Source organism: Leuciscus leuciscus, assembly GCF_965113295.1.
Source record: "Leuciscus leuciscus genome assembly, chromosome: 3".
NCBI lineage: Eukaryota > Metazoa > Chordata > Actinopteri > Cypriniformes > Leuciscidae > Leuciscus > Leuciscus leuciscus.
Window position 1 is genome coordinate 55721341 of NC_138727.1, and position 14407 is coordinate 55735747.

The 14407-nt window shown below is 36.0% G+C and overlaps 1 protein-coding gene across 3 annotated transcripts in view; it reads right to left on the minus strand.

The window, feature by feature from the left end:
• Positions 1 to 14407, minus strand: part of LOC309493885 (uncharacterized protein) — a 159179-nt gene that overhangs the window by 76807 nt on the left and 67965 nt on the right. The window contains exons 2-4 of one of the 3 annotated variants that reach the window (XM_082163166.1): positions 5861 to 5952; positions 5410 to 5477; positions 5228 to 5266 (exon numbers count right to left, since the gene is read on the minus strand). The exons of 1 other annotated variant lie outside the window; for it this stretch is intronic. In XM_082163166.1, the coding sequence (XP_082019292.1) occupies positions 5228 to 5266; positions 5410 to 5428 (58 nt within the window). In that variant the 5' untranslated portion in view covers positions 5429 to 5477; positions 5861 to 5952. Of the gene's footprint in view, positions 1 to 5227; positions 5267 to 5409; positions 5478 to 5860; positions 5953 to 6743; positions 7308 to 14407 lie in introns of those variants that run through there. One more of the 3 variants, XM_082163167.1, reaches the window with a different exon arrangement.

Genomic DNA, 14407 nt, shown 5'->3' on the forward strand with positions numbered 1-14407 from the left:
TTTAAGTGTGAAATACTTAACGACGCATCAAAAACGCTCGCTGACACATCACCGACGCCAGACAAATATCTAGCATGCCAAATATCTGGAGCTGTCGGCCGACTCGATAGCCTGTGGTGTCACGTGTCGCGACGAGCAACAGCCAATGATCAGCTTGTTATGACATTACAAAAGCCTTTTTTATTTGTAACCATTGTTGCCAAACCACAACAGGGAGCTGCTTTTTCATTATAATGTTTTACTCACTTCCGACTCTCTCTGACAGACAATCCCTGCTGCCCGCGTGTGCTTATCCATCCTTTCACCCATATTCTTTTTTTTTTTTTTCAGGGGATCATTGTGCAAACATGATCATTGTGCAAACAATATATATATATATATATATATATATATATATATATATATATTTATATATTTATATATATATAATATATATATATATATATATATATATATATATATTTATATTAGGGGTGTGCCGGTTTCAGAATTGGTGATGACGGTTATGACGTGAGTCAAATGACAAAAGTCATCATCCGCACAAACGTTTTTTGACCAAATTTCAAAGCCGTGTTGAACGCGGGGCGCTGGCGCCTCCATGTCACGGTTATTATATTGTCTGCTATATTTGCTTTTTATTTATTAAATACATGCAATTGCTAGATGAAACATTTATTAAAATTAAGATACAATTTGTACAAAACGAAATTTGCTTTAAAGAAAGGCTTTTAACACTGCAATGCAAGTGAACGCGGCGCACCGGCACCTCAATGTCACGGTTATTATATTGTATATTTGCTTTTTATTTATTAAATACATGCAATTGGTTGATGAAACATTTATTAAAATTAAGATACAATTTGTACAAAACGAAATTCGCTTTAAAGAAAGGCTTTCTACAAAGCAAAATGTAATGAAGTGGTAAAAATCATGTCTGACGATTTACAAAACAACATTTCATTAAGTGGTAAAAACCATGTCTCCCGATATATTGTGCATCTTATGATCCTATCTTTTATTACAATTGTTTTTGAGCTAAAATGTAATACACATCATATATATATATATATATATATATATATATATATATACATATATATATATACACACTGTATGTTACTTTTATCAAACATGTTTGGGGCCAGTCAAGGGGTAATTAAACTGCACGATCAGTTATCAGTAATGATACGTTGTTTATTATTGCTAATGTTTATTATTGCAAATGTTTTTCATTTGTTTAATAAATCTCATAATGATGGCACATCACTATATCATAGTCATAGCTTTTATTTCTACGCTTATATACAAACCGTCACACCCCTAATATATATATATTTTTTATTTTTATTTTTTTTACCGCCAATTTTTTTCCCGCCGTCCATTTTCAAATAGACAATGCACCATTGGAACGCGCCATTTCCCATTCCACTTCTTGCGCATGTTTTCGTGACAAAATGTGGTTTTGGGACCGGATAGAGTCGTTGGGTGACAGAGTTGTTGTCAGCTCGTGTAGTGTGTAACCCCCTGTTGCAGAACATTTACGTAGTGTCACATAGTGTGAACACCACAACGACGTCAAGACTCCAGAGCAAGTCATGTAGTCTACACAGCACAGTGATCTGCCGACGTTTAAAGTTGTGTAGTGTGAACTAGGCATTATGAACACTTGAGTGATGGTAATTCAACACCAGGGCCCGTATTCACAAAGCATTTTATCTTATCACTAGGAGTACTCCTAAATCGCACTAAAAGATTTTAGCTAAGAGTTTTCTCTTAAAAGTTATTCACAACGCCTTTCAGACCTACTCTTAGTAAAGAAAAATGACAACTCCTAAACTAAGAGTGAGTCTTCGTTGCTATGGATGACATCATTACTCATGCACAAGCTTGACTGAAGTGATTGGCTGATGATTGTAACGCGGGAATGATTCCAAACACCTCCCCTACGATGATGAGTGACAGGTGACAGGTCTGAGAATGCGTGCACTACACAAGTAGTGCGAAGGACGGAAGATGATGAATAACTGAATAAATAGCCTAAATGAATAAAGAGTAAGGCAAAACAAATAGCCTAGTAGCCTAATGAAACGTATGGATTGATGCAATATCTTTGCAACATTATTTAATTAATCTGTCACTATATGCCTCTGCCTACGTTTGCAAAGAGAAGAACATTTGGTAACGCTTTAGATTACAGCCCGGAAAGTACTGCGTAATTAAAATGAAATTACAGTGTAACTTTCGGTAATTACAGTGTACCTATAAAGTACTTACGTGTAAGTATAGGGGAATAATATGTAAAGTCTTGGGAATAAAGGGGTAACAACCAGGAAAATAACAAATTATTTAGGCAAATTATTTAGACTAAGTATTCCATGTAGTTACAGGGTAAGTATGACATTGCGGGCTGTAAATTAAAGTGGTGCTTCTTACCCTCTTGTTTCTTACAGGGTAAGTATGACATTGCGGGCTGTAAATTAAAGTGGAGCTTCTTACCCTCTTGTTTCATGTAGTTACAGGGTAAGTATGACATTGCGGGCTGTAAATTAAAGTGGAGCTTCTTACCCTCTTGTTTCATGTAGTTACAGGGTAAGTATGACATTGCGGGCTGTAAATTAAAGTGGTGCTTCTTACCCTCTTGTTTCTTACAGGGTAAGTATGACATTGCGGGCTGTAAATTAAAGTGGTGCTTCTTACCCTCTTGTTTCATGTAGTTACGGGGTAAGTACAATAAAAACATAGGCTACGTACACACACACAATCTGATATCACTTGGAAAACTTTATTTGAAAAACAACTTATTTCAAAACGGATTTACAGCAATTTGTTTCTCTTGCTTGGTTTCCTCCTCCTCTTGTTCCTCTTCTTCTTTTTCTTTCTTTCCACTGATGAATCTTAAGAAGGAATCCCATGACATGTCTCTTGCTATTCTGTATTATGTGTTAAAAGAAAATACAGTACAGAAATGTCCTCACCATTTACTCATCTTTTACCATCATGTCATCCGAGATGTATACGAATTTCCTTCTTCAGATTAACACAAACAAAAGTTTTTAGAAAAATAAATAATCTCTGAGAATGCATATAATGCAAGCTCATGTGTTCCTAAAAGTTGACAACAGCACATACAACAATAACTACAGTAATCCATACGACCCCAATGGATGAATCAATGTCTTCTGAAGTGAAACGATAAGCGTTTGTAAGAAAAATACCAAATATTAAAAAATTTCAAACTGTAGACTATCGCTTCCGACCAACTGTCACCTGCGCGTTCATGAGAGGGTTGAGTACGTTTACACTTGACAATTTAAAGCGTGACGTAAGCGCACCGAAAAACCGAATGTCGAATTTTTTTTTTTTTTATGTTTTCATTATTGCTTACAACAAAATACAAACAATAATAATAATGAAAAACAAACCATGCAGAAGAACAGACACCAGTTCTCGCGCGAGTTTCACATCAAACTCCCGTGAGAATGCAATGAACGCTTAAAGCTTCACCAAACGCGAAGCCATTCAAGCCGACCCTATGAAGCCGACTCTCATGCACTCGCTGGTGACAGTTGATCGGTAGCGAAAAGATGAGTAAATTATGAGAACATTTCTGGGTGTACTGTATTTTCTTTTAATACATAATACAGAATAGAAAAATACTCCTTCTTAAGATTAGGCTAATCAGTGGAACGATAGAAAAAGAAGAGGAGGACCAAGAGGGACAAAAAAGGACAAAACATGCTACTTTCTGTCAGGACTTTTAGTATTTGAAATGAAAAGTTGATTTTTAAAAAATAATAAAGAATAAGAAGTGTAATATGTTGTAAATCTGTTTTGAAATAAGTTGTTTTTCAAATAAAGGTTTTCCAAGTGATGTCAGATTGTGTGTGTACATGTGTTTTTATTGTACTTACCCTGTAACTACATGAAACAAGAGGGTAAGAAACACCACTTTAATTTACAGCCCGCAATGTCATACTTACCCTGTAACTACATGAAACAAGAGGGTAAGAAGCACCACTTTAATTTACAGCCCGCAATGTCATACTTACCCTGTAACTACATGAAACAAGAGGGTAAGAAGCACCACTTTAATTTACAGCCCGCAATTTCACACTTACCCTGTAACTACATGAAACAAGAGTATATTTTCCTAGCATTTAAAAAAATCAAAAGTTGCAATAGTTTTACTTTCCTTGAAACTTAATCAGTGCACCTTTGCAATAATAACAAATTAGCCTACTTTATAAATGCACTGATATGTACCCTGCAATTAAAAAAAAGCCTTTATGTATTTTTATACACTATTATTACAAAAAGGTGCAGTGTATGTAGCCTACTCGCTAAATTGCTCCCAAAAGTAAGATTCTAAAATACTTAAATAATCTAAATAATTTGGCTAAATAATTTGTTATTTTCCTGGTTGTTACCCCTTTATTCACAAAACTTTACATATAATTCCCCTATACTTACACGTAAGTACTTTATAGGTACACTGTAATTACCGAAAGTTACACTGTAATTTCATTTTAATTACGCAGTACTTTCCTGGTTGTTACAACTTTATTCCCAAGACTTAACATATTGTTCCCCTATACTTACACATAAGTACTTTATAGGTACACTTTAATTACCGAAAGTTATACTGTACTTTCATTTTAATTATGCAGTACTTTCCGGGCTGTAATCTAAAGCGTTACCGAACATTTTAATTTGATTCACAATGAAACGTTACAATTAGTTTACATGCAATGAGTAGCCTAGTTTTGGTTGTTGTTGGTGGCGTTATTGCATCCCTAGTTATGCCTACAATGCAAAATTGTTCCCTCGCGATTGGAAGCTCCCGTAGCCGCCGCATACGCATTTCAAAACATCGCAACGTGAAATGCCACAAAAAGCGGTTTGTGAATAGGTCTTAGTGAGTTAGGAGTCCTCTCGACTTCTTTTAAGCTGTCCCAGGCTTAGGTGCTACTTTTAGGGCTAAAATGCTTCGTGAATTACTCGTAGTCAAAACAATTAGGAGTCCTAAAGTTACGAGTGACACGCCCATTATTTTTAGGAGTTGCTCCTAAATTCGCCAGTTAGGAGCTACTTTTAGCCTTAAAATTCTTTGTGAATACGGCCCCAGGGAATTTACTGTGTGAAGTGACATGAAGGATAAACCAGATCTGATTCACTGGTCATTACATCAGCATACAGACACAAAGCAAAAAACACTGTTTAGACTTACACAGAATAACAGAGATGACAGGAGGAGTTTTTATAAAACCTGAAATATGAAGAAAAAGTCAATAAAAACAACTGAAATTGTATTGGATTGAGTCTGAGAAAACTATATTCATCATGTGTTCACAGTTCATAAGGCTTTTGGGGCAATGAGAGCCAACCTTTAAACACAAGAAGAATACTCACCTTTATGAAAGGAAGCCATTGTCAGTTTATTTATGTTTATCCACAAACCAGTTCAGAGGACGAGTTTCCTTTACAGATAGAGAATAAACAAATTAGCCATTGTACTGACGCATGACTTAAAAAAAGCTGTTTTCTCTTTGTTTCAAACACACATGTAAAACATTCCACAGCATTTATGATTTTGGAACAGAGTTCAAATTGAGACTTTTAAAACCGTTATTGTCAAGCACAATGCAATAAAGGAAGAAACAACCTGATCAATTTCTCATAGTTTATGAGGTGGCTATTGGCTAATTGACCCTGCCCCTAAACCTACCCCTCACTGGGGTTTAGATAAATCAGTGGTCCAATTAAATAATGCTCTGTTGTTTTCCTAGAAATTAAGAATCTAAAGTGCTCTAGAGTTATTCATTAAGCTTTATCCTTAAAAAAAGTTAGTAAGAGTCCTGACCTGGTCACAGCCCAAATTACTCAGCTATAAACAGAGATGGAAAGTCCAGGTTCAGAAAGTAAAAGTCCTCCTCAGTGTTTTGTTCCAATCACCTGGATTTGTTAATTCAGCAGGAGAGAGAACTAATTAGTGAAATCAGAAATCACAGCAAAAACTCCAGTGTTAAATGAACTCTCCTGGGAGTTTATTTGGCTCCAGACTCAAGAGTGTTAAAGTTAAAGGTGCTCTAAGTGATGCCGGGAGTGTTGACATTCGAATTGTTGTCAAACAAAACGGAGGCTAGCTAGACCCTCCCTCCTCCTCATCCCGTCTCCTCCCTCCTCCTCATCCCGTCCCCTCCCTCCTCCCCTCCCTTCCGGCATAAAGGAAAGTCAAAGTAGTCACTAAAAACAAAGTTAAGTTTTACTGATACTTCATTCAATGTGTAATGTCACCAAGTTAGATAAATGCTTTTATATATTGCAGAACAGAATGCAGAAAAAGAGAAACATTATCTTAAAATCGTTTCGCCACCTGAGGTTATAACTATAACTATAGCTCCCATACAAGGACGCAATAATAGCAAGATAACGTTAGCTTCGCGTTTCCCAGTGAGCATAAACAACGGCGGCGGCGTAAACAAATTTTGTCAAAGTTGTCAATAGCCTATAAATGAACATTCAAATCCATAACAAACAGTGGGGGAAAACAATCATTCACACAAATTGTCGCCCTACTGTGAATTTGCTTGACCATTTACAATAGAGATTGATCGCTGCTAGAAACATATATGTTGTATTCCCCAAAGCTAACGCTGACTGCATAGTTCTAGCTAACTGTTAATTACATCCTTGTGTTGGTTTGGCGAACATGAACGTCAATTTAGAAAGAAAAATGGATTTACCTGTTCTGCAAAAACAGAGCAACTGAATGTCGGATTGGAAGCCCTTCTGCCGGCGGAGTTCTCGCCACCTTTCGAAGGTTTTTCCGATGTAAATTCGGGACTTCACGCGTTCCTTATCCTTGTCCCTCTTCTTTGCAATTTGTTCATCGGAACGTCGTCTCATTAGTCGTGTGTCGGCCATAATTCAAACTTCCCTCTTCATGCTTCTCTCTCCTCCACACCCCCTTCATGTGTACGCGCACTAACCCCCCAAACCCCACCCTCCAATGCTTCTTGTCGGTGATTGGCTGGAGCACTGTTTGTTATGTTTCGTGGTACGGGTGAGCCCAGTTTGTTTTTGTTGCCGTTTGTGGAGCCTGTGGTGTCTAGAGAGACTAGTTATTTTACAGTGTGTTCAGGGGACAGGCAGCTAGCGGATAGTGAGGAGATGTTTGCTGAATGTGACAAAAAATGTTTGGGCCTAAAAAACGCGTGACATCACTTAGAGCACCTTTAACAAGATAATTAAGTGATTGATTGAGTGATGATTGAGCATTATTGAAGACACCTGATGTTAGGTATGTTGCATATCGTCGCTGCCCGATGAAACTCACGTATGTCCAAAACGGTTACTTTTCAGGAAGTGAAAAAAACACCGTAATTTCAAAAGCAGTTTAACGTAGCATTGTCATACTTGGTACGGCATCTTTAAATGTAACCATATTCTTGCCAGTGTAATGATATAATCCACATTTGACCAAAATCGAGTTTAAATGGACATACGTGCATATTTTACAGTAACGGTGGTCGATACGCGTTCTTCCGATCATTAATTAGAATGGCCAAGTCGCGTTTCATATTGACAGATGAATAGGCTACGCTCAGTTTATTAAATAGCCTACGTCTCAGTTTATTAAATGTCTCTTGCAAACTATGAAGGGACAATGAATCAACACTCATTGCTGGGCCGGCGCGTCCATATAGGCGAACTAGGCAATTGCCTAGAGCGGCACTTTTGTAAGGGCAGCAAAATGTGTGCCAACCGGGAATGAACAATTCACAAAATAGGCTAGGCTATATGATCATATAATCATACATAATCAGAGAGCCTTTTTCTTTTCGTTTTGAATTATTTCGTTTAAAGACTTTTCAAGCTTTGTGTATTTGATGTATTTCTCATGTCTGTGTGAGGCATACACTGAGTTTCGTTAAGTTAGGATGAGATGCGCTCCAGTTAACGTGCAATGCAAGTGACCGCGCGGGCGCCTCCATGATTATATTGTCTGCTATATATTTGCTTCTTATTTATTAAATCCACTCCAGGCAATTGGTTGATGAAAAATTTATTAAAATTAAGATACAATTTATACAAAACGAAATTCACTTTAAAGAAAGGTTTTCTACAAAACCAAACTTAATGAAGTGGTCAAAATCATGTTTGACCCGTCTCAAATTGTGCATCCTATTACTCGTGCTGTTCACTTTTCATACTTTTAACAGTATAGTAGACCTACAGACTCTATTTGTACAAATTGCTGCACATTCATTTAATTCTGCATTTTGCACACACAAGTTGAAAGGCTTCAAATCAAGTTCACGGATAATTGTGCGTGCATTTATTAATCATTATGATACTAAAATCATAACAAAGTAGGCTATGCTATGTACAAAAAAATACAGCCATTTCTGTTTTTTTCTTTAAAACAAAAAAACAAGCTGCACCCTTTTTTTTTACATTTCATCTTTCATTCCGAAATAGAATAATGAATGAACGAAAAAGTACACGGACCCAACATGTAGGCTATTAGCCTTTTTACCCATTATCAATCTAAATTAATCTCGTTTTTAATTTAACTTAATTTAGTTTTTCTTTATTTAAATTTAGTTTTTCTTTATTTAAATTTCGGGTTTTTCTTTATTTAATTTTCGTTTTTTCTTTATTTAAATGTCATTTTTCTTTATTTAAATTTCGTTTTTTCTTTATTTAAATTTCATTTTTCGTTTTTTAAATTTCGTTTTTTTCTTTATTTAAATTTAGTTTTTCTTTATTTAAAATTCGTTATTCTTTATTTAAATCTACCCTTTACTGTGTCAGTAATTTATTAGTCAGGAAAATATTAGACTACCTTAAAAGTATTGCTTAAGTTAACAGACCCGTGCGTGAACATCTCCACAATAAAAAGTGACAATTACTTCGTCTAGACCATTTACCGGTAAATAACAGTTGTGAATATATTGCGAATATATAATAAACTTGAACAGTTGTCAAAAACAAACGTTTGCTGATACTTTACCTCACAGAGTTATTCGGCTATCCAATGCTGAGCTTCCAGAGACGCTTAGACCGGCGAGATGCCTCCACAGGGCGGGAGATACGCGGCGTGATTGACAGCTTTGACACCAAATGGATATACGTGAAAATCAGATGACATGATTTCACAACTTTTCATTGGTCATTTAGATATGTGAAGCATACTGTATACGGAAATGAACCTGGACATTCTATCCGTCGAAAAATCTCAAAATCGGCAAAATGGACATACGCGGTTTTCATCGGACAGCGACGATATTTTTTACGGTAAAGCTGCCGTTTTTTTAATGTAAATTTCAGTTTTTTTTAAACTGGTTTCTTATTTCCTCATTAGAATGATGGACAGATAACTTCACTATATCATCTCAACTTTTACTTCAGTCAGTCGTGTCGGGTGATGATCACTGTATATCAGATTACAGTATATAATGATATAATCTGATATACAGTGATCATCACTGTATAGTGATTTTATTTTAATGTCCATCTTGAAATATTTTTTTATAATTGAAATGATTTCAAGGCGCAAACCTGATGAAAAAAATTTAAATATCAATTTTGATTCAATGTTGGTCTGTTATCAGCGTTTTAAAAAAGTGCCTCATAGTCCAACACAACTCTCCATAATGGAGACCAGAATACTGTGTCAACCATGTTAAAAGCAGAGCATTAATCTAATAGCAGCAAAACTTTCACTAAATTTTAAATTAGCTTTCACTGAATTTCTCCCATAAATACTGTATTCTACAGTTTCACAAACAGCTATTAATGACAAAACTGCAAAAACGTGTAGATTGATAGAAACACTAAAGCATTTAATTCTCATTTAAGTAAAGAGAGACTCACCTGATATAAGTTTCTTCACCCAACTAGACTGACTACACAGACATATGTGTCAGAAGATTATATGACCGTTATCTGTTCATCCAATGAGGAAAAAAACAAAACAGATTTTGTCAACTCTTCCTGCTAAAATTCAAATTAACATTCAAATTTAGACGAATTAATGAATACAATGAATACAAAGATCACATTTCTAAAAACATGGTACATTTGCTTTAAAGGAGATTAAAAAATTACAATTTACTATGAAATGACTATGTTTTTTCTCTATCCTTAGACCTTTATATCATCTTAGACCTTCATATTTGTCATAATGCATATTTTCGAAGTTGTGCTCAAAAAGTGGGTTTGCAAAGACGACCACAGCTTCATATTCATCTTCAATGTTTAAAGCCCAAGTTTGACCAAAGTGACCAAAATCATCATCAAACTGCTCTTCATTACAAACTTCAGCATGTCTAATATTCATGACCGGTGTGAATAGATGAATCCATTGTTTCTACATTGTAAAATTCTGTCATAGTTTGAATAAGTCCACAGAGTCTGTTTATGCAAATATGGAATGCATAAATAGTTCTATAGAAACATACATTTCTTTATAAACAAATCAATCTCTCAAATTCTGAACACATTTTAAACCAGGTTTCCCAAACAAACTAGTACAACATAAAGTTCTTTTGGTCAATTATCTGATTTTTAACATGAACCACTTGAAGGCCAATTTTGAAAATCATACAGGTTTGGAATGAAAAAAAAAAGGCTCAGTAAATTATGTCAATTTCCTTTTGATAATGTTTTGGAACCTTGGAATACTCAAGTGTTTCATCTCACTACTTTACATGTTGTATCTGTATCACATATGCAAATCCACCGCGGAGTAAAAGAGTCAACCCAAGTTAACCCTAATGTTAAGCTAATACAAAAGTATTTTTATTACTATTATTATTTAACCATTTATTTGTTCCGCTAAGTTGATTCAACAGGGTCAAAAAAGCAACAAATACACAACAAAGCAACTAATTTTCCTTATTTTTCAGCAGCTCCGAGGAAGATTCATTTGCATTCAGTCTAGAATAACACACAGCCCTCACATACACAAACTGTGGCTTTTAACACTGTGCTTTCGTCGAACACTATTTACATAATTTCAGGAATATGCTGAACATTGTTTGTGTATCCTTTACAAGACAATAAAGGGTTGTGTTGTTTAACAGTTGAAAACCAGTTTTCAAATGCTCCAATACAGAACAAAATGTTGTAGAAGCAGTACAACTGGAGGAAAACATCCAATTTCATAACAGAAAAGAGATTTGAACATCTCACCATTTTAACCCTTTCAACCCCACAGGAAACCCAGCTAACATATTTTTGGTTAACACTTCATAATAACTGCACGCTCATTAGTTAAGCATTAGTAAACAGTTAATTCATCATTTATAAAGCATTAATAGACATTAATAAGCAGTTTATAAATACAGCTATATATGCTTTTTTCTTGATTATAAGCATATCTATAATGTGTTTAATAATTGTATTTTCATACTTTATGAAAGATCAATGTATCATTTCTAAATGAAGAATTGCATTATTTACAAACCAGTTATTTAGGAGCTGTCAGTGGTTCATAAGATCACTTAGAAAGTGCTATACATTCTTATACAGTTTTAGGAGTTCCCTAGCAGACACAGGACTGAACCTCTTCAAAGAGGTTTAGATGTTGAAAGTAATAGTTTGGTTTGGTCACCATTATGGAGGTCAGTGTGGGCACTTTGGTCTTGACTTTTTAATGTTAGGTTTTCCCTGGCAGCTGTAATTTTTTGTTATGGTGAGAACAGCAAAAGAAAATGTGATGAAATGTGTTGTCAGCTTCTTTATAATAAAGATATTATCATGTAGCAGTCTGATTTTATTCAAGGTCTGGGGCCGTATTCACAAAGAATTTTAAGGCTAAGGCCACATCCACACGAAGCCAGAGCTTTCCCTATCCGATATTTTTTTCCCCCGTTCAAAAAAAAAATTCCGTAAACACGGCGGCGTCTCAAGAAATATCTGCGTACACACGAAACCACTGAAACAGACTCAAAACGATGTAGTATACATGCCAGACCAGTATGTGGCGCTGTAATTCTGCCACAGACATACATTAAAAACGGAGAAGAAGACTTAAAGCATGCGCATAAACCTTTATTAATTCAATAAAGTTGCAAAGATATTGCATCAATCCATACGTTTCATTAGGCTACTAGGCTATTTGTTTTGCCTTACTCTTTATTCATTTAGGCTATTTATTCAGTTATTCATCATCTTCCGTCCTTCGCACTACTTGTGTAGTGCACGCATTCTCAGACCTGTCACCTGTCACTCATCATCGTAGGGGAGGTGTTTGGAATCATTCCCACGTTACAATCATCAGCCAATCAAGGTGGTCACTTCAGTCAAGCTTGTGCATGAGTAATGACGTCATTCATAGCAACGAAGACTCACTCTTAGTTTAGGAGTTGTCATTTTTCTTTACTAAGAGTAGGTCTGAAAGGCGTTGTGAATAACTTTTAAGAGAAAACTCCTAGCTAAAATCTTTTAGAGCGATTTAGGAGTACTCCTAGTGGTAAGATAAAATGCTTTGTGAATACGGCCCCTGATCTCTGGTATCAGTGGTTTCTATCTATCCGACCCTATCAAACACACCTGAACCAGCTAATCAATGTCTTCAGGATTACTAGAAAGCTACAGACAGGAGAGTTTATCTGGGGCCGTATTCACAAAGAATTTTAAGGCTAAAAGTAGCTCCTAACTGGCGAATTTAGGAGCAACTCCTAAAAATAATGGGCGTGTAACGTAAACGACTCTGGGTAAATGTGAATTAGCTCAAGAATATAGGGAATTTTGGAAATATTAATAATTATGACTCATGGTCATAATTCATAAGTCGCATGTACATTTATTTGATCAATTATCGAGATTACCTTGTTCTGTAACTGTCTGATCACCATTCAATTCGTCCAGTGAATAAATGTAAGATCATTACAGTTAAGAAGGGGGTATCCCTTTTCAAACTCCGAGAAAGTTTTATCTTCTGGCCACGAATATCAAACTTTCTGAGTTTATGAATTAAGAACTACTAAATGTAGTTTATATCGAGCTTGTAGCTTAGATCTTTTAGTTTCATGGACTTTATAAGGTGGGTTTTCAAACACAGAGACAATCAAAAATATAAATGGGTTTATTAATAAAATGGCACACACTAGATATAAACTACAGATATAAACGTACGTAAAAATGCAAACAAACAAACAAACATTTAACCAAACAAAACAGAAAACATCGCGTGGTCAGAATAAATGAAATGAAAGAAAGAAAGATATAGAGAGAAGGGAAAAGCTAGTAATTATTACATACAGAAACCTAAGTTCACGAGACACCTGGAACAGCTTTTAGAGAGAGTTACGTTACTTGCAAGATTCTGTGCTCTTTCGGGTGAGGCTGGCTGAGGCAGGAAGCGAGGATGGTGTCCTGTTTCTGCTGCGTCTTCCGGTGTCGCGGGAAGCTTGAAAGGCTCACTGAATGTAATGTTACCGGAAAATAAGGTTCATCTCCCGGGATGGGAGAGGTTTAAAGTCTTTGTTGCAAGGGACGCAGCTACGACTCGAACATGTGCTCGCTCGATAGAGAAGACCAGAGCCTCCTCCAGATGTTCCTTTGGAGAAGCGCTGCGCCGGGGAGAAGAAGGTCCGAAGAGAGGATGAGTTGAGAGTTGAGAGTTGATAGCGCGTCTAAACTGAAGGTTCGGACTTTTAACAGTGTCTCGTGTACGCCTTCTTTTGCGTGGAGGACGAATCGGATCCTCTGATCTGAGGCGGGAAGAGGTTTCTTTGTTTGTGAAGAAACGCCCACTCGAATGAGTCATGATTGACTTTAACTTGAGAGGATTTTCTCCAGACATATGAACTTTATAAAACAATGCGCATCACTGCATTCTGCTATCGGAATTCAACTCCGTTAGCTGGAGAGGATTACAGAGATATCAAAATTTGAATATAGACGTTGTAGCAATGCAAAGATACATTAGTATGCATTAGTATAGGCATTAGCAGTTCTATTAATGTTACAAATAGGACATATGCTTTCCTATGGTTTACACCAGCCATTCTCAAACTGTGGTCCGCGGACCACTAGTGGTCCGTGAGGGTACTGCAGGTGGTCCGTGGAAAGGCTAAATAAAATATAAAATAATATTTTTTTTACCTTCATTTTACCAGGAAATTCCCATAAAAAAAGAAAAGTAAAAAGAATATGTAGGCCTATATTGATATAACATTTTTATTAAATTGTCAAGTTATTGTGTGATTACTAAAATAGCCTAGTGGTGTTCGGCCGTGACATTCAAGTTCAGTGCCGTTAGAACCACAACATTGGTTCGGTGGATAGCAACAGGTTCTCTGAAGAGAAAAGGGCAGAGGCAAATATGTTCTCATTATCACATCACACGCATAGCCTTTAATGGTGCGTTCACAACGGACGAAATTTCGCTTCA